The sequence below is a fragment of the Microplitis mediator genome, chromosome 1 (assembly GCF_029852145.1).
Source record: "Microplitis mediator isolate UGA2020A chromosome 1, iyMicMedi2.1, whole genome shotgun sequence".
NCBI classification, from domain to species: domain Eukaryota; kingdom Metazoa; phylum Arthropoda; class Insecta; order Hymenoptera; family Braconidae; genus Microplitis; species Microplitis mediator.
The window spans coordinates 27313503-27339608 of record NC_079969.1 but is presented as its reverse complement, the minus strand read 5'-3'; the positions used below and the strand labels follow the sequence as shown (position 1 = coordinate 27339608).

General features: G+C 31.3%; 4 protein-coding genes across 4 annotated transcripts in view; 1 reads left to right on the top strand and 3 right to left on the bottom strand.

Moving 5' to 3' along the window:
* The window catches only part of LOC130666801 (uncharacterized), a 65373-nt gene extending 42339 nt beyond the window's left edge, over positions 1–23034 (top strand). The window contains exons 2-6 of the mRNA XM_057468078.1: positions 20323–20548; positions 20762–20849; positions 20918–21123; positions 22689–22776; positions 22846–23034. Of these exons, the coding sequence (XP_057324061.1) occupies positions 20341–20548; positions 20762–20849; positions 20918–21123; positions 22689–22776; positions 22846–22966 (711 nt within the window). The 5' untranslated portion in view covers positions 20323–20340 and the 3' untranslated portion in view covers positions 22967–23034. The remainder of the gene's footprint in view (positions 1–20322; positions 20549–20761; positions 20850–20917; positions 21124–22688; positions 22777–22845) is intronic.
* Positions 909–10279, bottom strand: LOC130666747 (glutamate receptor ionotropic, kainate 1-like). Its single transcript, XM_057468002.1, has 10 exons — positions 9813–10279; positions 8363–8526; positions 7940–8251; positions 7726–7850; positions 6305–6472; positions 5042–5280; positions 4137–4348; positions 3882–4046; positions 3677–3792; positions 909–1864 (listed from the first exon to the last, which is right to left on the bottom strand). Exons 1-10 carry the CDS (start codon positions 9955–9957, stop codon positions 1543–1545), a joined length of 1968 nt encoding a protein of 655 aa, XP_057323985.1. The 5' UTR covers positions 9958–10279; the 3' UTR covers positions 909–1542.
* Positions 10412–12134, bottom strand: LOC130666810 (ejaculatory bulb-specific protein 3-like). Its single transcript, XM_057468091.1, has 3 exons — positions 11831–12134; positions 11673–11760; positions 10412–10602 (listed from the first exon to the last, which is right to left on the bottom strand). The coding sequence occupies exons 1-3, from the start codon at positions 12063–12065 to the stop codon at positions 10503–10505; spliced, it is 423 nt and encodes a 140-aa protein (XP_057324074.1). The 5' UTR covers positions 12066–12134; the 3' UTR covers positions 10412–10502.
* On the bottom strand, positions 15578–25001 carry LOC130666718 (ionotropic receptor 75a-like). The gene is made up of 10 exons (XM_057467951.1): positions 24457–25001; positions 24190–24356; positions 23031–23310; positions 20005–20087; positions 18916–19040; positions 18445–18848; positions 17473–17684; positions 16540–16704; positions 16001–16116; positions 15578–15948 (listed from the first exon to the last, which is right to left on the bottom strand). Exons 1-10 carry the CDS (start codon positions 24614–24616, stop codon positions 15630–15632), a joined length of 2031 nt encoding a protein of 676 aa, XP_057323934.1. The 5' UTR covers positions 24617–25001; the 3' UTR covers positions 15578–15629.
* Between the last annotated feature and the right edge of the window lie 1105 nt (positions 25002–26106).

The window sequence follows — 26106 nt, the reverse complement described above, 5'->3', positions numbered from 1 at the left end:
ACACACTCAAACACACACGCGCACACATTTTCACATACACATACGTGGACACATTTACACACATGCACACACCCAAACACACACGCACACAGACGCACACACACCCGAACACACATTTTCACACACTCAAACACACGCACTTACATTTGCACACACACACCTGCACACATTTTCACATATACACACGTGCACACATTTACACACATACACACCCGCACACATTTTCACAAACACACCGGCACACACACACACCCGAATACACACGCTCTCGCACTTGCACACACACACACACACACACACACACACACACACACACACACACACACACACACACACACACACACACACACACACACACACACACACACACACACACACACACACACACACACACACACACACACACACACACATACATTGTTTAATGGTTTAATATAAATTAATTTAAATGTTAAAACTCCGGACCGAAGTGAATTGGGAGTGAAATAAAATCCGCGTCACTCCGCAATCACTCCGCTAAAAAAAAACTCCCAATTCACTCCGCATGCGGAGTGATTTTTTTCAAAACTCCGGAACTCCCAGTGGCGGAGTGAATGCGGAGTGAATTCAGATTGAAATTAAATCCGAATTTACTCCGGATTCACTCCCGATTTTTTACAGCGTATAATTTAGATCTGAATAATATAAGCGGGAGAAAATGGTCATGGGGTAAAATAGCCATCCCTATTTTTTACATAAATTCAGAAAAATTCCACAAGTGAACAAAAAAATCCAATTCCTAAAAATTTTCAGTGGCCATTTTACCCTGGCCTTAAAAATACAAACTGAATTTTTTTCTCCAAACCGGTGTCTTATTTTTCCTCGACTAAAAATAATTATCAACTCACTCCGCCTTCAGCAAAAACTATTAAATATTCGCAATAATTAATATTCCACAGTAAATTTTAAGATTAATCAAGACAGATTATTATTTTTAAATAAAAAAGAAAAAAGCCGGCATCGATTATCGAGCGGCAGTATCAGGTCATGGCTCATTGTTGCGCTTTCTCATATATTTTATAAATAATTTAGAAAAAAGAAAAAACCATCAGCTTTTATGTTAATTTTTTATTTTTAACACAATGCCTACTTTATTTTTCTACGGCATTAGACGCTTAGATAGGCCTGTAATGAGTTTACTAACGATAACAAGTGCTTTGTAAATCGGTAAATATAATTTATGTATCCATGTATAAATATATATATCATATATATACAGAGAGAATGTATACAACAGTTGACGTGCTCCTTTGAATGGATGGAAATTCAAAAGATAATCCTTTGTTTTCGCCGTACATCTATTTTCAATTATTGAGTCTTCAATACCTATATATAAATGGATCATATAGATTTAGTTTAATGAACTGTAGATGAGCTGACTGGTATATATTATTATACAGTATATAAATCAACAATTGTGCTTTTGATAACATTTTACTACAAAAGTCATGATCGAGGTATTGATACATCAGATAATTTTTTTTTTTTTTTAACTGAATAATTTCAAGCGCTGACGTGTTCCGCTGGTTCGTCGTGATCATCGACGCTTTTTATTTCTTGTTCTTTTGTTTGGTCTGCTGCGGTGATTGATTGATTGTCTGTTTCGTTTATATCTCGATCAAATTTAGCGAGATAAATAAATTCTGCGAGGAAAATAAATAGCGATAACGCGAAACCTATTGAGAGAAACAGCAGCGCTGGATAAAATTCTTTCATGAGAACGGGCATCGGTTTTGAACTATGGCTTTCTGGGCAGATTGGTTTTCTGTAATGCCACTTTTGTTTGAGACGATGAGTTTGTCCGGTTTCGATCATTTTTCTCACCCTAGATAAATTATAAAATCGTTTTTTTTTAATAACTGAGTCAGTAATTGAGTGTAAAACAAATTACGGAGTTAATGAGGAGTGTCTTTGATCGAGTGGTTTTAAGTTTAAACTGTTTCGGGAGATAGTTAAATTCATATTGGAACAGATTCAATTCACTGAAAATTTGGCACATGAGTTAATTTTCAAGTTATGATTATAATTATTATTTTTTTTAATTATTATTTAATGTAGGGGACGAAATTTTGAAGGGTTGGTTTTGTAGTTTAATTATACTGTCAAATTTCCCGCGATTAATTTCCAGCATAAAAAAATTTCAAAATGTGGGTTACGACCTTTTAAAAAACTGGTGACGATGGACCGATTAATCAAAAAGCAAATCAGCTGCGTGTATGTAGACTTTTTTCGGTCATATATCATAGATAAATGATAGTATAGATATATATGTTCAGCGCATAAAAAATATAATTTCCTGGATAAAGATGACTTTGAATTCTCGATGAATTTGGGCACTGAGTTTATTTTTTTATAATTGAGAAGTGAATTAAATTTCCGGGGTCAATGATGAACTATCTAATTTTTTTTGTGTAAATATAAAAACACCTATAGCTTTTCACGAGTTTAAGTGACGAAATTAGGGCGTGGAAACTTTCTGTAAATTTCCGTTGGATTAATTAGTCATGATACAGCTAAAAATATTTCTAACGACGATAAATGAGTGTATTTCTAATCGAAAATTTGATTTATGAATCAGTCAGAGATATAAGGTGCCGGTGGGTAATAAGGCCTAGGTCTAGATTCGATTCCCAGTTCGGGCTATCCATATTTTTCTCAATTTAGCTATAAATTGTCTTATTGAGAAGGTTAATTGTAAGTTTAGGTTTCACTATATTTAAAAATTGGTGTATTACCGTACGATGGACGGTGTGACTCAATAAGTTATAGATCAAATTGAACGGGATATAGTATAGTGCCGGATAGCTCAACTGGTAGAGCACTCGGCGCGATACCGAATTGGTCTGGGTTCGATTCCCAGTTCGGGCTATCTATATTTTTCTCAATTTATCTATCAAACGTCTTATTGAGAAAGTTAATTGTAAGTTTAGGTTTCACTATATTTAAAAAATTGGAAGAGATTTGAATAGAATCAAAAATATTGCATTTAATTATCGAAATGTATCATTAATCGAATGTATCATTATCTACTACGATAGGGTAATAAGGTCTACGGGTTAAACAAACTGGAATAGTTAAACTATACTTAATAAAATATGACACTGAAGTTAGCCGACGTTTAATAATTTTTGGATTTTTTAAAAGACGATAAATAATAAAAAAAAAATATTTTAAAAAATTGCACTTATAGTCTTTTTAATTTTCTACATGTGCATTTTTTCATTTTCTTTTTTTGTTCAAATTTATTTGTTCAAAATAAAATCATAAAATTTTTAATTGTCTGCTAACTTCAGGATCATTAATAAAATTGCTATTAGAGATAAATCATCACTTAAATTTAGCAACAATACTTTTTAAGAGCCAGAAGACTAGATTGTTTTTTATAATTTCTTCTGCGCTACGACAGCATGACGGATGATGAAATATAGGATCAGGGAACGTGGTATTGGAACTCTATAAACTTGTCGTAACATCTCTATGCAAGACCCTTCTACTAGAGTAGCCTTTAGCAGAGGCGATTATTTTAAATATCATTTCTGTCACTTAGGCTTTATTACCCGCGGGTACCTTAAATATTTAAAATATAAATGAACTCCAAATTAACTCCAAAATTTTAAACACAGAGAAAAAAAATTACGCATATGTTGTCATTTTTTTAAATGGAGAACGCCTTGAAGTTATAACATATACATTTCGTGGTTCACGTATATCTATTTCTTGAAGTTCACATATTTGATCTTCTGTAAATGTATCCTGCAACAATAATAAGAATAATATTTAAAATTAATGGAAGTTTTAAACAATACTGAAGTGCTTTAATCATATGTACTTAATCTTCATACCTGGATTATTTTATAAGCTTTGGCAATATCAATATGAAAAGCTAATCCTTCATCCCGGACTTTGCGCATTCCGTCGAGATCTTGAAAATAAGATCCCCGAGGCAACTTCTTGGTAGGTTTTATTTTTTTCTCGTGAAGCTCAAGCGAGAGTGGCAAATCCGTGGTCTGATTATTTAATCAAATATTTATTTTAACGATATATATAATTTATGATGAAGATTATTTTTCTTATTGTTATAAATTATATACACTTACGGCGAAAAAATCTCTATAGTATGGCATGTCTTCCATAGCGCAGCTTAGACTACTGTCTGTTAAATTCTTCAAAGTAGTGATCCAGCGGGCTGGAGGTGCCAAAAGAAACCCAACAATTGTGGCAGAGTAGAATTGATAGAGAAGAAGAGTCCACACGAACAATGATAAGAAAGCAATGCGCCCAGAAATAATGCGCGGACCATCACTCGCTCCTTTTTTTATCGTAAACAAAACATAATTGGATTATTTTTTTTTGTTATTAACAAAACTTAATTGCCAACGTCGGGAATAGAAATTGTCGCTCATACAATTCCTATTTTTTTAAACGACCATAATTTTATTTTTTATTTTTAATAAAAAGTATCACAATAGTAAATAGAAAAATGCTCTTGCAGCAAAAAAGGATCAGCTTTAATTTAATAACCAACACGTAATTTCATGAAGAAAAAAAAATTTGATAGAAATTTATCAAGAATTCGTTTGATTTCAATCCCAAATTTTTGAATACTTGATCAAAAATACTAGAAGATGGGGTTTGAATTTTATCAAAGTGATGCCTGGACATCCAAGGGATCGATAGTCGAAAAATATTTATAATTTACTCTTGTCTAGAGAAATTGCTGCAGAAATTTTCCATAAGAATTTCGATTTCTGTGACGATTTCTCTAATAATCGCTTTGATATTTAAATAGTATTTCTATACATATGTTATAGAACTAAGTATTGTGTTGAGTGTGGGTTCGGATTGGGGACACGAGCCTTAGGCGAGTGGTACCAACACTGTTGAGTATTACATGTACTCATTTATGTTAGATGTATAAAATATTTAAAAGTGTAAATGGGAAATTTCGCGTGCGTTGAGTACATGAATACACAAGAAATCTAACTGCGACTGAAAAAATTACCTTGTTGGAAAAGTGCAGCCATGGTAATGAGACTGGTCTCAGTGGCCGGTAAGGACATCAAAGAATTGTCAGGAATTTTCGAGTTCTTCACATACAATTCAGCTTTGGTTGTCATGAAAAGAACAAACCAATAAACACCAGCGACACTCAGTACTATGAACCACAAACTTTTGTCGAACGGTTTCAAAAATCCATTCTGCAGATCATTTTTCGTTGGATGTCGGAAAAAAAATGTTGTTCTGGAATTTTAGTGGATGATTTATTTAAGCCGTCGTTGTTTCCTTAAGTTGCAAGTAAACAGCATTGCTATGTAATTCAATTGATGGTAATTTTTCGAGAGTAAATTCAGTAATTAGAGTAGAGCTCAAATAGAGACTAGATTTTATTATTATAATACTGTTGTAAATGATAAATCAGAAGTTGCAGTGTAGGGGAGGAGGGGGAAAATTTGGCTCCTGGGGGCAGAGTAGGCCCCTAAAAATTTTCAAAACTTCAAAAAATATGGGATCAAAGTGGGCCCCTCAAAATTTTCTATACGTCAATAAATTCGGACGGATAATAAGTTTATCGAAATTTCTTATATAATGAGGACTAAAATAGACCACCAAAACTGTTCATCAAATGTAATTTATTAAGAAAATTAAAGATAATAAAATTACAGTTTCAAGTTATATCGCAGCAGACTATTAAAATGACTTTTTTAATTATTATAATACAATTGTTTTATAGTTATTTGCAAATATCACACGTATAAAGAATAAAAAATATCAAAACCGAAATTTTTTGGAGGGCCCACTTTGCCCCTAATTTTCGATTTTTCAATTTTAATGGACGCAGCATAATGAAGTGAAAATAAGTATCAAGGGTCTAAAAAGAATTAAACACGTAAAAAAAATTAATGATATTATAATTATTTTCCCAAAGGGGCCCACTCTGCCCCTCTCTCCCCTATAGCCTTTTTGGCCTTGTACACTTTTGCCTTTTATCTGGCAAACTGCTTACTTCTCCCTTCTGCCTTCATTGTGCGGCTGAGGCGAAGCTCTAGTGATCGATAAAATTTCCATTTTACCGATCCCTAGATCTTCATCCCTCGCCTAACACTCAGAGACCTCCGTTCGAGCCCGACGCGTAGCTAAGCGGTCACCCTGCCAAGTAGAAATCATGCTCGATGCTGCTTAACTTTGGTGATCACCCGAGCCACACGGGTGCTGAACAGCTGCTTCTGCAGCTCTGTAGTAAATAATAATTGATTTATAAATTTACCTGACATCCAGGATGTGCACCGTGAACTCACAAACCTCCATTCGTTCTGGTTTGAATTGCAGTGGCGAAGCACTTATGTCGACAATACCTTTTTCCATGTCGCCGAGGATTCCGTCGAATGATCCGTTTATGACGTATCCCCAACTTACATCACGTTTCAAGTTGATACTTTATGAAAATAAATAATCGAGTTAGGAATTTTCGATAACGAAAGCTCTTTTCATTAAGTATTTTTTTTTTTTTTGTGTATTTTTTATACTTTTTACACTAGAAAAAGTCAGGAGTGAATGATCTGGAAATTTATTGTAAGAGGAGGATTTCTAAAGAGTTTGGAAAAAAATGTTAATTAAGACTTATGACCCATATGAGGATAAATGGGGATGACTCTGACCATGTCTTTCTATAAAGAGTGGCTCGTAATTGTTGTTCTGTTGGGAATGACCCAACAAAATATAAACGTTTTTTGTTTATTATGATGTCTTCTAGTAGGAGAAACCCTAGAAAGTTCTAAGAAAAATTTATTTTTTTAATTAATCGACGTCGTGCAGATACAGGCAGATGCAAGCAGATGACATTTCCATGTCTTTCTTTGAAGGAGAGCCCGTAACTTTGCTCCTGTTAGGAATAACCCAACACAATATGAACGTTTTTTGTTCATTATGATGTCCTCTAGTAGGAGAAACCATAAAAAGTCCTAAGAAAAATTTTATTTTCGAGTTCAGACCCATTCGACAACAAGTGAACATGGGGGAACATGGGGGAACATCGGGGAAGATGCCTCTGTCTATGTCTTTCTGTGTAGAGTAGCACGTAACTTTGCTCCTGTCAGGAATAACTCAACACAATATAAACGTTTTTTGTTCATTATGATGTCCTCTAGTAGGAGAAACCCCAAAAAGTCCTGAAAAAAATTTATTTTTTGAGTTCAGACCCATATGAGGATAAATGAAGATAAATGAGGATAAGGCTGTTCATGATTTCCTATGAAGAGTAGCCCGTAACTTTGCTCCTGTTGGGAATAACCTAACATAACATAAACATTTTTTGTTCATTATGATGTCTTCTAGTAGGAGAAACCCAAGAAAGTCCTGAGAAAATTTATTTCTTGAGGTCAGACCCATATGAGGATAAATGAAGATTAATGAGGATAAATGAGGATTGCTTCGTTTATGTATTTTTATGAAAGGCGACTCGTAGTTTTGCTCCTGTTGGAATACTTTTACACAATACGAACAATTTGCGTTCCATATCGTGTTCTTTGCACGAAAAAAAAACATCAGCTATAACTGATTATTTCAGTAGCAGCGACAGAAAAAATCTGTAGCAGCCAGCGATTATTAATCGCTCGTTGCAACTGATTTTTTCACACTTTTGCATTACAAAAATATTCTTGACATGACTAAATAAATAATAATACTTACGAAAAATTAAAAAAATCTCTTAGCTGTAATATTATATCATAATTATAGCGAGACATTGTATCAAGATGACGATTTATGGGTGTTGATATAAAGGTTTCAAAGTCGGGAGTCGGCTCGCTGGTTATCTAAGACAATTATAATTAGTTATTACTCATCATTCTTCATTCATTTATTTATTTATGATAAAACGAATTTTTTTAAACATCAGTCTCACCACAATTGAAAAATTGAGCGGCAACAAATTAAAATTCTGTCTCCTGCTGTATTTATATTGATGGGCGAAATTGTTTATCAATTTATTATCGAGCGTCCAATTACCCATGTAAGTGATATTGATAAGACCTCCGTGACGATGACTCGGATTATAAACGTCGTAAAGTTTATAAGTGTCATATTCTCGAATCGCTAGGGTCATCTCGCTCGCCACGGAAAGTGGAAGATCACGTAGCGACATCCTGGGTACTGCTAATGACTTTGATAGCAAGACCCAGTAATAAGATTCATTGAACACCAGTTGACTGGAAAACTATTTAAAAGGTCTATTAGCGTGTCACCTTAAATTTAATTTATCTCGGGTTATCAATTCATCAACCGCTTAATCGTCTGATGGCTTTATTAATAATAATAGTAAATGTACCTGGTCTAATATAACGTCGCTATTTGGACAGTCGTAATCCAGTATGACTCCAAGTTGTTGAAAATTCAGACGCAGAATTGTTTTTAAATTCAAATCATCGCTTATTTCATTGTACGAAATTTTAGTGTCAAGTTGCATTACATTTTTTGTTAAATTATGGGCTTCTATAAATTATTTAAATTTATAAATCCATAGATTTCTTAGTTCTAAAAGTCGTATTCTAATTTATAAAATTACAGTAAAAATTTTTGGTTGCGTTACAGTTCAACCGCAGACAAAATAACCGCGACAAAATAACCGACGACAAAATAACCGACGACAAAATAACCGAATGAAAAAATAACCGCCCTTTTGTCATGGTTTTTGTGTGTTTTGTCATCAGTTAATTTGTCATTCGGTTATTTTGTCGCGGTTATTTTGTCGCGGTTATTTTGTTTGCGGTTATTAAAGCGTGACACCAAATTTTTAAACCGTCAGAAAAAAATATTGTTTTTGATAAGATCACACACTGTAAAAAATCGGGAGTAAAATCGGATTTTATTTCAATTCAAATTCACTACGTCAAAGTTCCGGAGTTTAAAAAAAAACCGCGTACGTAGTAAATAGGGATTTTTATGAGTGTGAGTGTAGCAGACATCAGACAAATTTAAAATCATAAATAAGTACAGTAAATAATTTTTAAAAAAATATTTATAAAAAAATGCACTTATTAATTTCAAAATTTTTTAAGTGCGTATTTTTTTTTAATTTAATTTTATTAGTTATTTACTCTATTTATTAATAAGTTTAAATTTGTCCGATGTCTGCTACACTCACACTCATGTGATTTCGGAGTGATCTGAATTTTATAGAAATTCATTTACTCTGATTCTGGGTTTAAATATTTGAAAAAAACTCTTCTACGGAGCGAAAATTACTCAAACAAACTAACAGTTATCCGATTTGCATTTACTCCGGATTCAACCCGCGTTCACTCCGAAAATTTTCTACAGTGCAAGGATTTAAAACACTTGGAAAACGTATTTCAAATCAGATCCCTCTACATTTGTTCAGAAAATTTTGAAAAATCATAAAAAAATCTTATTCCTATGAAAAATAAATTCATCAAAATTTTCAGCGTCAGTTTTTCATTAATATGCGATCGACATTAAATCTTATCAATTAAATTTCTTTCAGTTCAAGCCAACACTTCACTAAAAACGCTCGTTATCAATCCGCGAATTTATTTTCCAGTGAATTAAAATTTATTTAAAAATTTCATAAGCATTCACTAATTTCGAAATTTGTTTTTTTTTTTTTTTTTATACTCAAAAAATTTATTTCTCGTCACACTTTGAAACTAGTATTTAGTAATTACTAATATACATATATATATTATTTACTCATACTTTTAACTACATATATTTTATTATTTACTCAACTTTATTTAAAAAAAAAAATTGAACATTACCTTGAGTATCCCAGCAGCCAAAAAAAACCAACTGATAGACGTAAATGCTGTCAAAATAATCGCGAATAAATTTATCTAAAAATTGGTCGCATTTAATTAAATGTATGATCAGAAACGAAAATAATATATATTTTTTGAAATCCATTTATTAAATTTTATAAAATATATCGAGTTCGTATGACAGCGAAAACCGATTGGTAGTAAGAGAGGAGAAGTTTAGTAGACGAGTGACAGAGCAAAAGTAGAAGTAGAAACACGTAAGCCAAACTTCGCATGTTAATTTAAACTTCGGTAATATTGTATGCAAATTATTGTCAGAGGAAATTATTAGCTCTTCATAAGCGTTATTAAATTAATCGATTACTTGAAATTCGTGACTCGTAAAATCATGCACTGAAGGGTTTAATCAGTAAGTCTGTCATTTACTATAATATGCTATCTTTATATATATTATATATTACACATATCGTGAGTTGTACCTTTGAATTCGTATATTTACTTTGGCTGAAATCCAAACAGTTTGAAAGTTCGATGACTGCACTCGACATTTTAAAGTTACAATCAATCTGACAGTTAATAAATATCTTAAAGTCAGTTAATAATATAAAAAAAATATATATTTATATATTTAGATTTGTTTTAACAAAATAAATAATCGGTTACAAATAATTTTATATTTTTAAATTAAAATTACGTAAAATTTTCATCTGAATTAAAATATTTACGACGATATATTCCATCAGGATCATACTTCTTGGCAAGTATTTCAAATTCCTTTGTTTTATATTCCCTGTAAATAATATAACAAATAAATATAATGTGTCTTACTGCAAAAAATTAGGGGTCGATTCGGAGAGATTACGGATTTTCTTAAATCCAAATTCACGGAGTTCCGGAGTTCAAAAAAAAACACTCTGCATACGGAGTAAACAGGGAGTTTATTTTTTCAGCTGAGTGATTTCGGAGTGATCTAGATTTTATTTCAATGCATTCACTCCGATTCGGACTGTCAATTTTAAATTAAACTTTCCTTTGGAGTAAATTTCGTACCGAGGGGACTAAATAAATAAACAGTCATCCGGTCCGCAATCACTCCAGATTTTCTCCGGACTTTCAATTCCCATACACAGAAAAAAAAAATTTCCTGGCACAAGAATTCTTTACTCGCCCCAAAAAAATTTTTTCCCAGCCCAAGAAATTTTTTGCACTATGAATTGAAAACAGAAATTTTCTTACAGCGAGAATAAATTTTCTCAGAGCAAAAAAAAACTTTTTGAGTCAATAAATTTTTCCTTGTCCCAAAAAAATTTTTTGTTTAATTTATAATACAAAAAAATTCTTGCGCTCAGAAATTCTTTTTTTCTGTATACATTATAAGAAATTAGCCGAGTAAATCTGGAGCGGATGACTGTTTATTTATCTAATCCCTTCGGAGTAAATTTCACTCCAGAGTTTATTTTAATATTAAAATCCCGGGTCGGAGTAAATTCGGATTTAATTAAAATCCATAATTTGTTATGATCCTGAAGTTAGCAGACAATTAAAAATTTTCGGATTTTTTTTTTTCAAAAAATCATTTACAAAAAAAAAACTAAAAATATGCGCATGTAGAAAATTTAAAAAACTATAAGTGCAATGTTTTTAAATATTTTTTTTTATAAGTTATCGTTTTTTAAAAAATCCAAAAACTATTAGACGCCTGCTTTCAGTATCTTAATTTTTTACAGTAAGTTAATTCTAGTTTACAATTCTACAATTTCAGTGGTCCGAGTTCACGTTGTGTCTTCAAAAGTCGCTTTTTTTTAAATTTAAAACAACGTCATCAACTTACACTCAAGTAAACCCGAAATTGATAATTACCTCAAGTATTTAATTATTTTAATCGCACCGTCTCTCTGACTTTTCGAGCACTTCGCACACTCTGTCTCCAGCGCTTCCGGTAATGCTCCTAAAATAATAAGTAGCTCAGTAAATAAAATAAAAATAAAAACAAAACCAAAACCAAAAAACCAGCTTACGTCTCAACTCGCGACCATCGGGTGGACACGGTCCCTTGTTCATAAGACAGTTGAAGTAATGGTGCAGCAATTTTTTATTCTCGAAAATTTCGTCTAGATTAATTTTGTCCCACCGCGTCATATAACCGTTTGACGGAGGCCGCTGATAGCATTGCGATGCACTGAGAATAACTAACAGTAATACAACCGAGATGTGCATCAGCGCACGACAACAACTAAACAACTTGTCGTGCATTTCGCAACCAAGTAAACCGATCCCGAGCTTCACAACCGCATTTATACCAACCGACTAATTACATCCCATTCCATACCACACCATCCTATCCCATCACTTTTGTTTTATTCTATCGATCCACAGTCTACTTAATCATTTTAATACCCTACTAATTACGATTCTTTATCTTCATCTTTATCCGACAACTCGATTCTTTATTTTATAATCATTTGAATTTTTTTTTTACAATGGAAATTTTTTTTTATCGACAAACAAACGTAATTTTGTAAATATAATTATAATTATATTTGTGAATAATAAATCTAGTGTATTAGCATGATCTTAATGTTATGCAATAGACATCGAACGTACATCAGTAATGAGTAATAAGTAACGAGATGTAATAATTTTGTAGGCGTCAAGTGAGATCCTGCTTGCTGATAATAACTTTCCTGACAATAAACGTAATTAACATTGACGCGACCTCGCCTAGGAAATTACACTTTTATTGTTCTCAGCAGCTCACATTTTTAGTAGATTTCATAGAAATCTTTTGCATGTGTCCTCATGGTGAAATTTTCAAAGAATTTTGCCGTAATCTATCATAATTCATTAGTAGGTTCCAAAAATACCGGTTCAAAAGTTTGTATGTGTCTGTGTAGATAACGCGCCATTGCGACGATAGCGGCCACAATTTTTAACAGATCTTAATGAAACTTGGCACACTTATTCTATGAACAATTAGCTTGGTTACGTTCGAAGATGAGCGAAATCGGTCAAATAGTTTAGAAATGGTGGACATTTGAAATTCAAAAAAAAAAACGGAAAATCCTACTTTTTTGTTGTTTTTCGTAAATAACTTTTTAACGGGTACATCTATCCTTATTATGTAAAAAGAACTTGATAGCCGACAGAAAAAGCTATATTTTCCTTTTTTTATTTTTTGTTTTACGATAATTTTTCGACTTTTAATAAGGGTTCAAAGTCACATAATTGACTCATGTGTTATGGTGATAATCCCATTGTTTATATCTTTGAAAATTTTTGATGGGTGATTATTAAACTATATATATATATATATACTTCCATTTCGGATGCCAAATGGCCTTTTTAAAGATATATCTTTAAATAAAATATATATATTTTGAAATATTACAACTTTGAATATAACTTTTGACGTTTGTTTTTATTTGAAAACTCTTAAGTTCAAAGTTAATTGTTTAAATTACACATAGCTATGGAAAATTCATGACCTATCGCAGCAATTTAAATGTTTAACGAGGTGTAGTGATGGCAAATGCATGTTCAGTACCGTTAGAAAATAATAAAAAAAAAACTTGGAAAAGTATTCAACGTTTAATGCTATCTCGCTATCATTTCCGACCTACTTTCTTCCTGTGGCCTTATTTAGTTTTTCTTGTGTGTAACAATCGATTCAATAATTCATACATTTTTTTTTATTATTGTCGATATAAATATTTTATTTTTTGTTATTTTTCAAAGCTGAATTTTGTTTGGTCAGAGTTACAAGTGAACATTGAAACATTTAATTAAGAATTGCAATTGAGATGAGATTTAAAACGCGATAATTTATCTGCTGACGATAAGTGATAAGTTGGCGGCAATCATCAAAGAAGGAACTTTTATGCGCAACAATCGATATAAAATAATTTTATTATTTTCCCTGATAGCCAAGTTGGCGGCAACTTGGCGACAATCTACTGCCGTAACCTGTCGCCAAGTTGGCCGCAAAAGTTTGCATTTCCATAAGTTGACGGCAACTTTCCGAGAAAATTGTCAACAACTTTCAGCCTGTGTAACTGTTGACCACAAGTTGTCAGCAACAGGTACACGAGCTGAAAGTTGTCGACAAATTTCTCGGAAAGTTGCCATCAACTTATGGAAATGCAAACTTTTGCGGCCAACTTGGCGTCAGGTTGCGGCAGTAGATTGTCGACAAGTTGCGGCCAACTTGACTATCAGATTAAAACTCCTGATTGCAAGACTTTCTGGTAAGAAAGTTGGTGTCAATTAGTTGCGATCAATTTGACGACAACTTCAGCCGTTGTAACTGTTGACTACAAGTTGTTACCAACTTTTTCAAAAAGTTGACGACAATCTACTACTGCAATTTGTCGCCAACTTTCTGATAAAATTGAAGACAATTTTACACCAAGAAGACTAATTAAACTAATGGAAGTCAACTTTTCCCACCGACTTTCTTAAAAAAGTTGTTGACCAGTTGCCGTCAATTTATGGAAATGCCGGCTTCCGGCCAACTTGATGCCAACTTGGCTGTTCAGGAAAAATTGAAATTTTTTTTTTATGAATGATCCTGATAAGCAAGTGGACAGTAAGTCGGCATTGATCTTGTACTGCTACTTGACGTCAAAATTATTCAAATAATAGAGCATAGAGTTAATTTGACTCGAATTTTAATTGTCAATTTTAGACAGCATTTTTTTGCCAATTTTTTCTACAATTGCGGCAGTAGACCAACAGAGAATTTATATATTTTTTTTTATACATGAATGAAAAATATAAATTTAGACTCCCCCCCCCCCTTCTAAAGAAAAAAGAAATCTGAATAAAAGACTCAATGAAAGCAATTAAAATTAAATTTAGTATATGAGTACGTTGGCAGAAGAAATTAATTTTTAAAAAACAACTTAACCCAGTTTTAAAAAAATATTTACCAAAAACGATCAGGCGGTATATTTTTTATCGAAGTTGATAATTATAGAAGTTTCTGATAACTGTATATTATACTTAAAAACAAAATTTTGTTCAATTCATCGTCATAATATAATACTTTTAATTTAAAAAATTTAATGCCACTGATCTAATAAAACTTTTATCTCGACTTTTTTTTCTTTGTAATTAAATTTCTCAAAAATATTTAATATAATGATAACTTAATTATTTATGATTGGATAAAAAAACAAATTCTAAAGAGGTGCAATTACACCTGTGCTATTGTATCGATGCATTACTGCACCGAAAAAAAAGTTATCTTGAGTCAAGAAAATATTTTTGAAGACAAACGTTTTTGGGAACCAAGTCAAGATTTTCTTGAGCCAAGAGAATTTGTCTTGGTTAAAAAAAAATCGTCTTGGTCGGAGAAAATTTCTACTTTATCTAAGAAAATTTAGGTCTCAAAAAAAATATTTTTGAATCAAGAATATTTACCTTCAGTCAAAAATTTTTTTTTTCTGTGTGCTGTTTTGCTGAAAAAACTTCAAAAACGATACATTTAATTTTTATTTCACTTTTCAAATAAAAAATCCCGCCATTGCCGTATGAGTTAAAGCGTAGAAAGGCTTTACCGCAAGCGTAAGGTCGTGCGTTCGAGTCCAGGACTAGTAAAAAAAAAAAATCTTATCAAGTAACCGTCGATTTTTGAAATTTAATTTCAAGTTTTTACTCGGCTCTTAATCAAAAAATTAAAAATATTCAAAATCCTAGTATTCGTCATCTCACCTTATCGGTTTTCTATACAATAAATAAATCATTAATGCATAGCTAAAAATATATTTATCTATAAAATATAAAATTCCATAAATTAATAGTTTATTAAAATAAAAACTATCCAGACTTTCTACTAGTCTGTGAATTAGTCGATGCCGTTTGTCGATCAAAATCTTCTGGATCTTCGTAACCGTCAGCACCAGCATCGCCATCCCTAATTTCTCCAATTTCTTGTTTTTTCATCGCCAATTTTTCCCCTATTACAATGCACATCGACACAAACCACCCACATGACATAAGAAATAACGCGGGACTGAATTCGGTGATCATTATAGGGACTGGATCGTCTTTGTGACTTTCCGGACACTCTGGTCTTCGATGCATCCATACATTTCTCAACCTACGGGCCATTCCGTGCTCCACTACCTGTCTCAATCTGAAAAATCATAATCAGTGACTCAAAATTTTCCATAGATATTTTTTTTTACCCATAAGTGACCATTTTTTTGAAAGGCGAAAACCTCGCCGTTGCTGTTGCGGTATGTTTTGGCGGGAATAATTGAATTTCAACTAAGTCACATATTTCATTGACGTCAAATGTTTCCTGTTTAAAAAAAATGAAACAGTATTTTATTTTTCTCTCAGATAAATATAATTACAGAATAATGGAGAAAATTTTGACTCATTGTCAAATAATTTACAAAAACTAGATTTAACTGGATTTTATCAGGGATTTTGTTCGAAAATTTAATGAGCTTTCTTTCCTTAATTACCCTCAATATTGCATTAAGATTACGATAAAAATCAAGTATTAGGAAGAGATTACAGATAAGTTTAATACAATAAATGTTTTTTTTTATTTTTGTCAATTGGATTTTAAATGACTACAAAATTTGACGTCATAAATTGACGTCATAATTTTATGTCATAATTTTCTCCTGTTCTGTCATAATTTTTGGAGTTTTCAAGCCCGAGCTAGAACTCAAATTTTCCATTGGATAGAATAATAAAATAAATTTTTAATTACTTCAATTATTTTATAAGCGGTCGCAACGTCAACATGAAAAGCAAACCCGCCTTTTTGCATTCTCTGAAGACCTTCTTCAATTGTATAATAAGGCTCTCGCTTACGCTTTTTATTGACGGCTACTTTTTCGCGGTACAGCTGCTGAGCTACAGGGTCCGTTGTCGTCTGGAAAAAATCTATGTCAATAATTCAGGTGCCCAATTTCAAAACACAGAGGGACAGTTGGGGAGGGTGGGGCAGAGCGGCCCCCCTGAAATTTTGATCAAAAAAAATTTTTTTTTTTCGACTAATTACTATAAATCCGATATGTTTGCGCATTTTTACCCCTACGCATGACATTTGGGGCAAAATTAACAAGCCCTAAATTTCGAAAAAGTGATTTTTTAATATTTTTATCGTCAAATTAAAAAAAAATTAGTAGAATTCCACATTTCTAGCCCTACGCATAACCTGGGGCAAAATGGACCAGCCGAAACTTCCGAAAAAATTATTTTTTCATATTTTTCGGCCGTTTCTATGTAAGAGGCAAATTTGGTCACTAAAAATTTATAAAAATAAAATTTTTTTTTTTTGGTGATAAATTTTTGAAATAAAGTAAAACTATAGAATTGTTTTTTTTTTTTTATTAAATAACAATTAGTAATTAAGGTAATCGAGAGTGAACGATTTATTACACCTTAAAAAATTTTTTTATCATTTTTTGGAGGAGGGCCGCTCTGCCCCACAAAAAAAATTTTTTATTTTTCAGAATTTTGGCAAAATGTCCATAAATTTGTTCGAAATAGGACAAAAGTAAAGTGATCTTATGGTTGAAAGCCACAAAAAGTAATAATTGGCTTAGGGGGGCCGCTCTGCCCCACCCTCCCCTACTCTGTTTCGAAATTGGGCAGCCAAATTCACTCCGTTGATGATTTAATTTAAAAGAAAACTTACTGCAAAAAAATCATAATTGTATGCAATATCTTCAATACCAACTTCTAGGTTACTGTCAGCGAGATCTTGCAAAGTATTTATCCATTTAGGTTTTCCGGCCAGCAAAGAACCTACGATACTAGCTGAGTAAAATTGATAGAGTAAAAATCCCCATATAAAAAGAAATATGAAGACAATACGTCCTGCATAAAATCGTGGCCCGTCACTCAGTCCTAGAAAATTATTTTTAAAAAATCTTTAGCTGTCATTCAAGTATCAAATTTAAGCAAGAAGGCAAAATGGACCATCTAAGAATAAAAAAAAATTTTTTAATACTTTTAATTCCTGTCGGAAAATTAAAAAAAAATATAAAGCTTCGCGTTCGAGGCGTGCAATAGTGCAACGTTCCCGTAATATTGATTAATTAACTAAATATAATTTTTTAAATAATAATTTGTAATAAATAAATTTTAATCTGTTTGAACGGAAATAGAGCTGATAAGTATTTATAGAACGTGACGTAGTGTATCTGTAAACAACACACAGTGTCCACGTACACAAGATATTAATACCGTTATATTGTGCCTCAATATTTAGGGCTGCCCGATAATTTATCCTGGCCTGGACACTGCCCATTCATCCAATCTCTCATCCTTATTAAAATTAAAAAGGCACCCAACCTCAAAAGTAATGAATTTCCCACACAGAAAAAAAGGATTTCTTGGCGCGAAAAATTTATACTCACCCCAAAAAAATGTTTACTTGCCCCGAAAAATTTTTTCCAGCCCTAAGAAAATTTTGATCTTTAATTAATAATGCAAAATATTTCTTGTAACATGAAATTCTTTTTTTCTGTGCAGTTTGACGCAGTCAATTTATTTTAGCGAAATTTCTACAAAATTATGAAAATAAAATTTTCGGACTAGGAAACAAATTTTTAAATTTCTCGTAAAAACTTTAGCTGGCCCAAATTTACTAAATCTTGTCCCCTACCTTGCTGACAAATCGCAGAAGTAGTGATCATAATGATCTCTGACGCAGGATAAGTATCCAAAGTGCAAACGGGCTGCTTCATAACCAGCTTGTGTTCGAGTTTGACAGACGTATACAAAAAAATCCAATTGACAGCAGCAAAGATGGCAATAACGTACCAAACTTTCATCTCAAAGGGTTTCAAAAACGGGTTGCTCAGCTCATTGGTCGTAGGATGCCTGAATATGAAACAGGGTCTTGCCATCCAGGCCTGAACCGTATACTCAATGGCATCAAGTCTTTCGGGTTTGTACTGAAATGGAGTCGCTCCGAAATCTACGAGCCCTTTCATCATGTCTCCAATTATTCCATTAAAAGTTCCGTTTATCAAATAACCCCAAGTCGTTCCTCTTTTCAAATTCATTCTAGTGCCAATTAATTGTTACTTCATCTCATGTTTAAATTAAATTTTTTTAATAATTGAATACTAACGTAAAATTGTAATAATCACGCAATTGAAGTGTCAGAGCGTAATTGTATCGATGCATTGTATCTAAATGCGGATTTATCGGATTGTGAATGTATGTATTGTAATCCGGTACCGGAGGATGATCAACCTGTAGTTAAATTTTATGTAGAAATATTTTATTTTTAAAGGAAATTGGTAATAAATATAAATTATATATGGGTTACTACGTTCCAAATCAACGTTAACAACAAAATAACTGCGTTCAAAAATACCCATCAGTAAAACTTTTTTTTGATTCCACTTTTTCATTATCAAAATAATTAAATCGAACCAGAGCTCGAAAAAATAAATCTAATTAATAGGGACAAGATTTTTGCCTTAATTTTGAAATTAATGGTTCTAATATTTGATATTACAGCGAAAATATTGGTTTTATCATAAAAATTTTGAAACAAAAGTTGTGGGAAATTTAATTTTATAAAAAAAATGTCTCTTATGATTTTTTGATACGACCAATATTTTCACCGTGAATCCAAAATTAAGATTCATAATGAGTGATTCAAATTTGTGTTAATTACAAAAATCTTAATTTTGAAATTACGGCTTTCTTATTAGTCCTAAGCAAAAATTATAAGAGACATTTTTTTTACAAAATTAAATTTCCCACAACTTTTGTTTGAAAAATTTTTTTATACGACCAATATTTTCACCGGAATTCCAAAATTAGATTCATAATGAATGATTCAAATTTTTGTTAATTATGAAAATCTTAATTTTGAAATTACGGCTTCCTCATTAATCCTAAAAAAAAATCACAAGAGACATTTTTTTTAGAAAATTGAATTTTGAACAACTTTTATTTAAAAAATTTTTTTATACGACCAATATTTCCGCCGTAATATAAAAAATTTGACATCATTAATAATTAATTGTTATTTTTAAATCAAAGTAAAAATCCTGGCTCTAATTAATAATTTTAATGTTAATTTTTTTTTTACGATCAGGAACTCTGAGCGGATGTTGGTTTCTTTCATTTACAATAAAAGAAGACGAATTAAAATTTTGTTGATTTGACATGGAAAGACCCATATATATATAAAATAAATTCTTACAACAATCGACGCATTTAAAACAAGACCATAAAGATTTCCACGTCTTTTGTACTTGTACTGCGTCAAGGAAATTGTTAAAGTACCTAGATAATTAAATTTATTTTTAATTAATTCTTTACGACAACCTGACTAATAATCATTTCCGTTATTCATCATAAAAAAAATAATAAATTATTTAATTTATAAATTTTCTACCAACATGCTGCTGTGTTTTATTTCTTTTAAAAAAATACTACGCAAGTAAACCGAAATTAAAAACGTATTAATAGAAATTTTATGTCAATACGGGTGATATAAAAATGAAAAAAATTTCTTTAGTCAACAGTTGAAGACAAGATGTCATATTTGTATCTACTTTTGGTATTTTGTACCGTGATAATTAATACTAGTGCTGAGAAGGTTGAAGATGAAAATCCTTATCCAGTATTTCCCGCTGAGTTGTTTGATTACCGCGAAATTTTAAAAAGTCAGAGATATTTTAAATTTTTATACAAATGTTTTATGAATGAAAATCGGTGTACACCTCAATTGACTGCATTTAAAAGTAAGCTTATAATTTGTTTTTTTTTTTTTAATAATTATTCTTACATAGAAAAGAAGAATTGCTCGTCCCAAAAAAATTTTTGTTTTCAATTCATAATGCAAATACTTTCTTAGGGCAAATGAAATTTTTCTGGGCCAAGAAATCGTTTTTTTCTGTATAATAAATAAATTTGTATTTTTTTCTGACACAAAAAAAAAATTTTTTTTTCTCTAGGATGTATTCCCGAAATAATTGCAACTAAATGCGGCAAATGCCGACCTAGTTTAAAAAGATTAGTAGACACTTCGATAGATTTTATTAAGTAAGAATTTTTCAATTTGAATTTTTAAATTTTACTATTTACAATTTTCATTTTTATTTTTATTCAAGAATTAATTATCCAGAGGGTTACGAAAATATAACCGATAAATATGATCCTGAAGCGATATATATAAAAAGAAATAATTATTACGATGAACTTTATCAAGGTATGGTTGACGTAACGTTATTACTAGAAGACGAACAATGTTTAGCTCGTCATTATTCGTGTTTGATGAGTGAAGGTCCTTGTACAGACGAGGGCAAAGTTCTTAAACGTAAGTATTACTTAGCAATTTTAAAGTTTTTTCAAACAAAATACTTTCCATGTACAAAAATATTCGTTCCAAAAATGTTGCTGACAGTGAACTTAAAAAATTGAAACCATTCTCAATATTTTTGGAACTTTGAAATAATTAGGAGTAAAAATTACTCGTCGTGGGGTAAAAAATTTGGAAAATCCAAAAGTGCACGCCTCGAACGCTCATGTTATATTTTTTTTTAAAAGTTAAATTTCGAATAAAATTGAATATCCCGCTCTTTTCCCATAGAAATTTCCATGGTAAATATACGGTAATAAAAGTAAAAAAAAAATAAATAAGGAGAACATTCCTAATGAAAAATGGCGGCAGTGTGTGTTTGTTTACATGTAAGATTTCCGGTTTTAACCGTAATGATTTATTTTTAAAAAAACGAAAAGGCCTACAGTAGTGATTTTCGAAAGGAACCTTCTTTGCTTATTTCTGAAAATTTTGAAAAAAAAATTAAGTAGTTTCGTCAAGTCGTTCTAGAGATATCCGTACCACGCCGTTTTTTTTAACCACAGACTAATGGACGTCCACGATAAATTTTTTTTAATGAACTTTTTTTTATATTAATACATATTAGACAAATTAAAAAAAGTATTAGGATTATTTATTAGTGTTTCAGCTTTATATTGATGTGCTTTTCATAATGTGTAAGAGTAATAGAAAAAAAATATATGCACTTTAATGAGTGGAAATCGTGTGACCTTGACAGGTTGGTTATAAAGCACAACGTCTCCGCTTCGCTTCCGAGGCGTGCAATATCGTCAGAATGACTATCCAATGTATCCTCAAATGACGTATCGTCAGAATAACGATTCGTATACCTAATTTAGGAATACTCTCATATTAATTTAATGATCTATAGTATCGTTAAAGTAAAGATACGTTTTTGGGTTAGGTTAAGTATTCGTTTATTTAATTTAACAATACGACGAATAGCCTTTGTAACGATATGTAGTTTCGTTGATATAAGTATCTGTATAGCCAGCGTGAGGATCCGTATAGCTAAATTGGCTATACGTATCATCGTTCTCGGTTGCCGGATGCCTAAATACAGAGTTTGCGCAATAGTCATGTCAGCGATTCATAAAATGCCTAAAATAAGGATACGGATCGTCATTTTGACGATCCACTGTGAGGATACTCTGTATAGCTGAATTGGCTATACGGCGTATCGTTAAGTAAAATGACTATACAGCGTATAGCCAGAATAGCAATACGTATACTTAATCTGGCGATATTTTTCTCTCCGTGTAGAAACACTAGTCCACATATTGGAATGTAGAGAAATAAGAGAGAGAACAGGAAGTGGGGACAAACCGTTTATAAAAGCCTGGGAAATAATTAGAAGTATGAAAAATTTTCAACTAGTATGGATTTGAATTGACAATTTTACACCAGTTGCGAATTGTTGACTTTATAATTTTTTCAAAATTCTAAAAATCTTAAGAATTGTCGCAATTTTGGAAGTTCGCTGTCATGAAAATTTTTGGAACGAATTTTTTTTTACACGGGTTAGTTAATATTTTTTGCAGAAATCATGGTCGAAATATTGGGAGAAAATTGTCATCGATGCTCACGACGTCAGTCAGAAGCTGTCAAAAAAGCCTCATTGTATCTTGCGTAAGATATTTTTTATTTTTTTTTTAATTAATATCTTAAAGAAATTTTTTGAACGATTATTTTTTGTAGACGTACTAACATGACGAAGTATATGGCTGTTTTGAATGTAGTTTTCACAGCTCAGACGGATGACATTTCGAAAAGTTCTCCGGAAGACAAAAGAAATTTTTATCATATTGATAAAGTTTGAATCTTTATATTAATTGCTAATTTATATATATAATTCATATAAATTAAATTAAAATAACTTTTACCTTTATCACGATCGTTTAGACTCCAGTGTCCCATGTAAGTGACATTGAGTTTACCGCCGTGACGATAACTGGGGTTGTAAACGTCGTAGAGTATATAACTTATATTGTTATTATTAGTGTCATTGTTACTGTTATGTAAATAATTATTTTTGCGAACAGCCAAAGTCATTTCGTTAGCGATATTCAGTGGAAGTTTGTGAAAATAATCTGGTATTTTTTCTTTACTCGTTGGCATCAACCAAAAATAAGATTCATTGTGACGTAAATTTTGCTCTGAAAACTTCAATTTTTTAAAAATATTTAGTACTTTGACAGATAAAAATTTTTAAAAGATCACGGAAGTTTAAAAAAATTTTTTTCAATTCTTACTTGCAAATATTTCATAGTAAATTAAATTGTGAAAAATATAATTGGTGATGTTTTGCTCAAAAAGTAAAATAAAAAAATTTTTTAAAATGATACATTTATTTTTTATTTTAATTTTGTAAAAAAAAAAAGCCCGCCGCTGCCGTATCGGTTAAAGCGTTGGAAGGTTTTAGCCGCAAGTGAAAGGTCTTGCGTTCGAGCCCAGCGCAAGGCAAAAACGACAGCTCAGGTCTGAAATTTCACTGAAGCATCGTTGAAAAAAAAAATTTTTCAATTCTATATTGAAAAATATAATTACCACCTATATAATGACCCACTCGTCTCATTATGAATAAAAATTTTCCGATTCATTTGAATATTTTTTGAATTTTTTTTTTCACTAAAGAACTCAATACTCATACATATATATAAAAAAAAATTAATACTTTAAACAAATGAAATAAATATTTACTGTTGCTAACAATGAAATGAAATGAAGAAAACAATCATAAAATTTCATATCTATTTCCATGATTATTTTCCGATATCGAAATTTTTGGAAACTACTAATAGCAATTAGCAAGTAGCAATTATCAAATTCATCACCACCGTCCATCTTACGGCATTAAATGTACATATATAACATATATACATATATGTTAATGCATCAATTTCATGGAAAAAATTTTTCATGATTTGAATTTGTCGGTTTAAATTATTCGCGCCGAAAAAAATTCAAAAATTCATAAATGCTCTATTCAAATTTTTGATTTACATCTAAAATTTATAATTATTAACATAAATTACAATCTACCTGATCAAATATAATTTGACTCCGTTGACAATCTAAATCCAAAACAATTCCCAGACTCCAATAGTCAACTTTCAACAACTTGTCCAAATTCAAATTGTCATTTATATTAACATACATCAATTTATTATGCGTGTTCTTCATTATTGATTTACTAAATGCCACACTGACTAAAAAAAATAGTTAATAAATCCCAATTAACTTACCAATTTTCTTTTGCACAGCTACAAAAAAAAAATTATTAATTTATCAAAAATCAAAAATACTTACTGTGATTTTCCCAACATCCAAAAACCACAATCTGACTGACGTAAAATTTTTTAAAATAATCACCGGTAAATTTAGCGAGTACGTCATACCCTTCAATCGCCGAAAGTGACAGAGTCAAAAAAATAATGAACAGCAAATAAATTGACGAACGCGACTTCATTTTATACAGGCGGTCATCGAAGTAATGAAGTTGCTCTTCATGAAACCGCGAAACCCCTCGACAACAACAATATCTTATTTACGCGGCTGTTATTTTGATATAAATAATAAATACGCGATGATATATAATTTTCAATGAGTGATTTAATTCCTCCCTTAATTATCAGTTTAAGTCTAAACCGGAACTAGTTATTACGAGCTGCGAATTTACGTCCGTTTTATGATAACCGGCAATTTGAATTCACTGGAAATTACCGTAGATAACATTATATTATTATATCGATCGATATTTTATAATATTTAGTGCTACTGGTAAATTTACCCCCTTATCTTCGGAATAATATTATATGTAACTGCGCATGAGGTTTATAGAGAGATATTAAATTTAATAGACAGTCTATACGTATTAATTAACATTTATATGCAATTTTCGAAGCTAGGCTTACATTTGAAGTAATAGTCTATCGACATCATTCCTTGTAACTTTTGAATTTTAATTCGAAATTATTTTATTCTTTACTTTTATTAGAGGAGAGTAAAATAAATTTATAGAAAAGATTATGGTTAAATTGAATTGATGCAATAAAAAAATTTTGTGAAAATTTCACTGTAGTTAGAAAAAAAAAGTTGAACATCAATTTGAATGTCTGATTATTTTTTTCAGTTTTGGAAATGGAAAAGTTTTTTTTTAGTAATTTTGATTTGAATTTCGTAGACAAATTTAATTTTTGTGGTTTTTGCTGTAATCTGAAAAAAAAATTGTCGAAATTGTTGAAATTTGAAAAAATTGTATGCAGAACTCGGGTTCTGTTTACTGGTGACGGAAATTATTTTTTTCAAAAATTAAAAATATATCGTAGCATTATTTTGACACCGCGTCAAAAATTGAACCACAATCGAGTCGCGTTATGAATCTGTCGACTTATATTTCTATTGAAGACATTCCCCCTCTATGACTATGAAAATAATCATGTCCACACTCACACTTTTGTAAAGTAGGGGAAGTGGGGGTACAGGAATTCTTAGAATTATATTCCCCTACACCCCTGTAAGCGGCTTCATAACGCAACTAAACTGTATTCCATGAAAATTGAACATGAATTGAACTGGCGATAATTCTATTTTTTTTTTCAACACCGAGTGCTGGGTCTATATTTCTTATGGGATTTCTATGGGATTCCCAGAGAATTTAACTGGCGATAATTTTATTTTTTTAACCCCTCTTTGCCCCCTTCTTCTCTCCCTTATAACAAAATTTTTGAAAACTATACCGACAATACGAAATTAAAAATTCCAATAAAAAAAATGAGCTCGAAATTTTGTATAAATTTCTGTCAAGAAAATCCAGCAAAGATGAAATAAAAAATATGTAAGTACATAACTATTTTATAAATATGTTTACTTATCAAGCGGTATATTATTTAATACCTCAGTTATTAAATTAACCGTCAGAGTTAAATCATACTCATGACTCATGAGTAACATGAGCTA

Bases quoted from the DNA above. Each gene is read 5' to 3' on its own strand.
- LOC130666747 (XM_057468002.1), bottom strand. From the start codon at position 9,957: ATGGATTTCAAAAAATATATATTATTTTCGTTTCTGATCATACATTTA. The intron at 8,252-8,362 runs GTACATTTACTA...CCTTTTAAATAG, and splicing joins GCGACGTTATATTAGACCAG to TTTTCCAGTCAACTGGTGTT. The intron at 1,865-3,676 runs GTAATTTTTTTT...TAATTTATCTAG, and splicing joins AAAAAAATGACAACATATGC to GGTGAGAAAAATGATCGAAA.
- LOC130666810 (XM_057468091.1), bottom strand. From the start codon at position 12,065: ATGCACGACAAGTTGTTTAGTTGTTGTCGTGCGCTGATGCACATCTCG. The intron at 11,761-11,830 runs GTAAGCTGGTTT...TTATTATTTTAG, and splicing joins CGATGGTCGCGAGTTGAGAC to GAGCATTACCGGAAGCGCTG. The intron at 10,603-11,672 runs GTAATTATCAAT...TATTATTTACAG, and splicing joins AAAATAATTAAATACTTGAG to GGAATATAAAACAAAGGAAT.
- LOC130666718 (XM_057467951.1), bottom strand. From the start codon at position 24,616: ATGAAGTCGCGTTCGTCAATTTATTTGCTGTTCATTATTTTTTTGACT. The intron at 18,849-18,915 runs GTTAGTATTCAA...AATTGGCACTAG, and splicing joins CGTGATTATTACAATTTTAC to AATGAATTTGAAAAGAGGAA. The intron at 16,705-17,472 runs GTAAGTTTTCTT...GATTTTTTCCAG, and splicing joins ACAATTATGATTTTTTTGCA to ACGACAACGGACCCTGTAGC.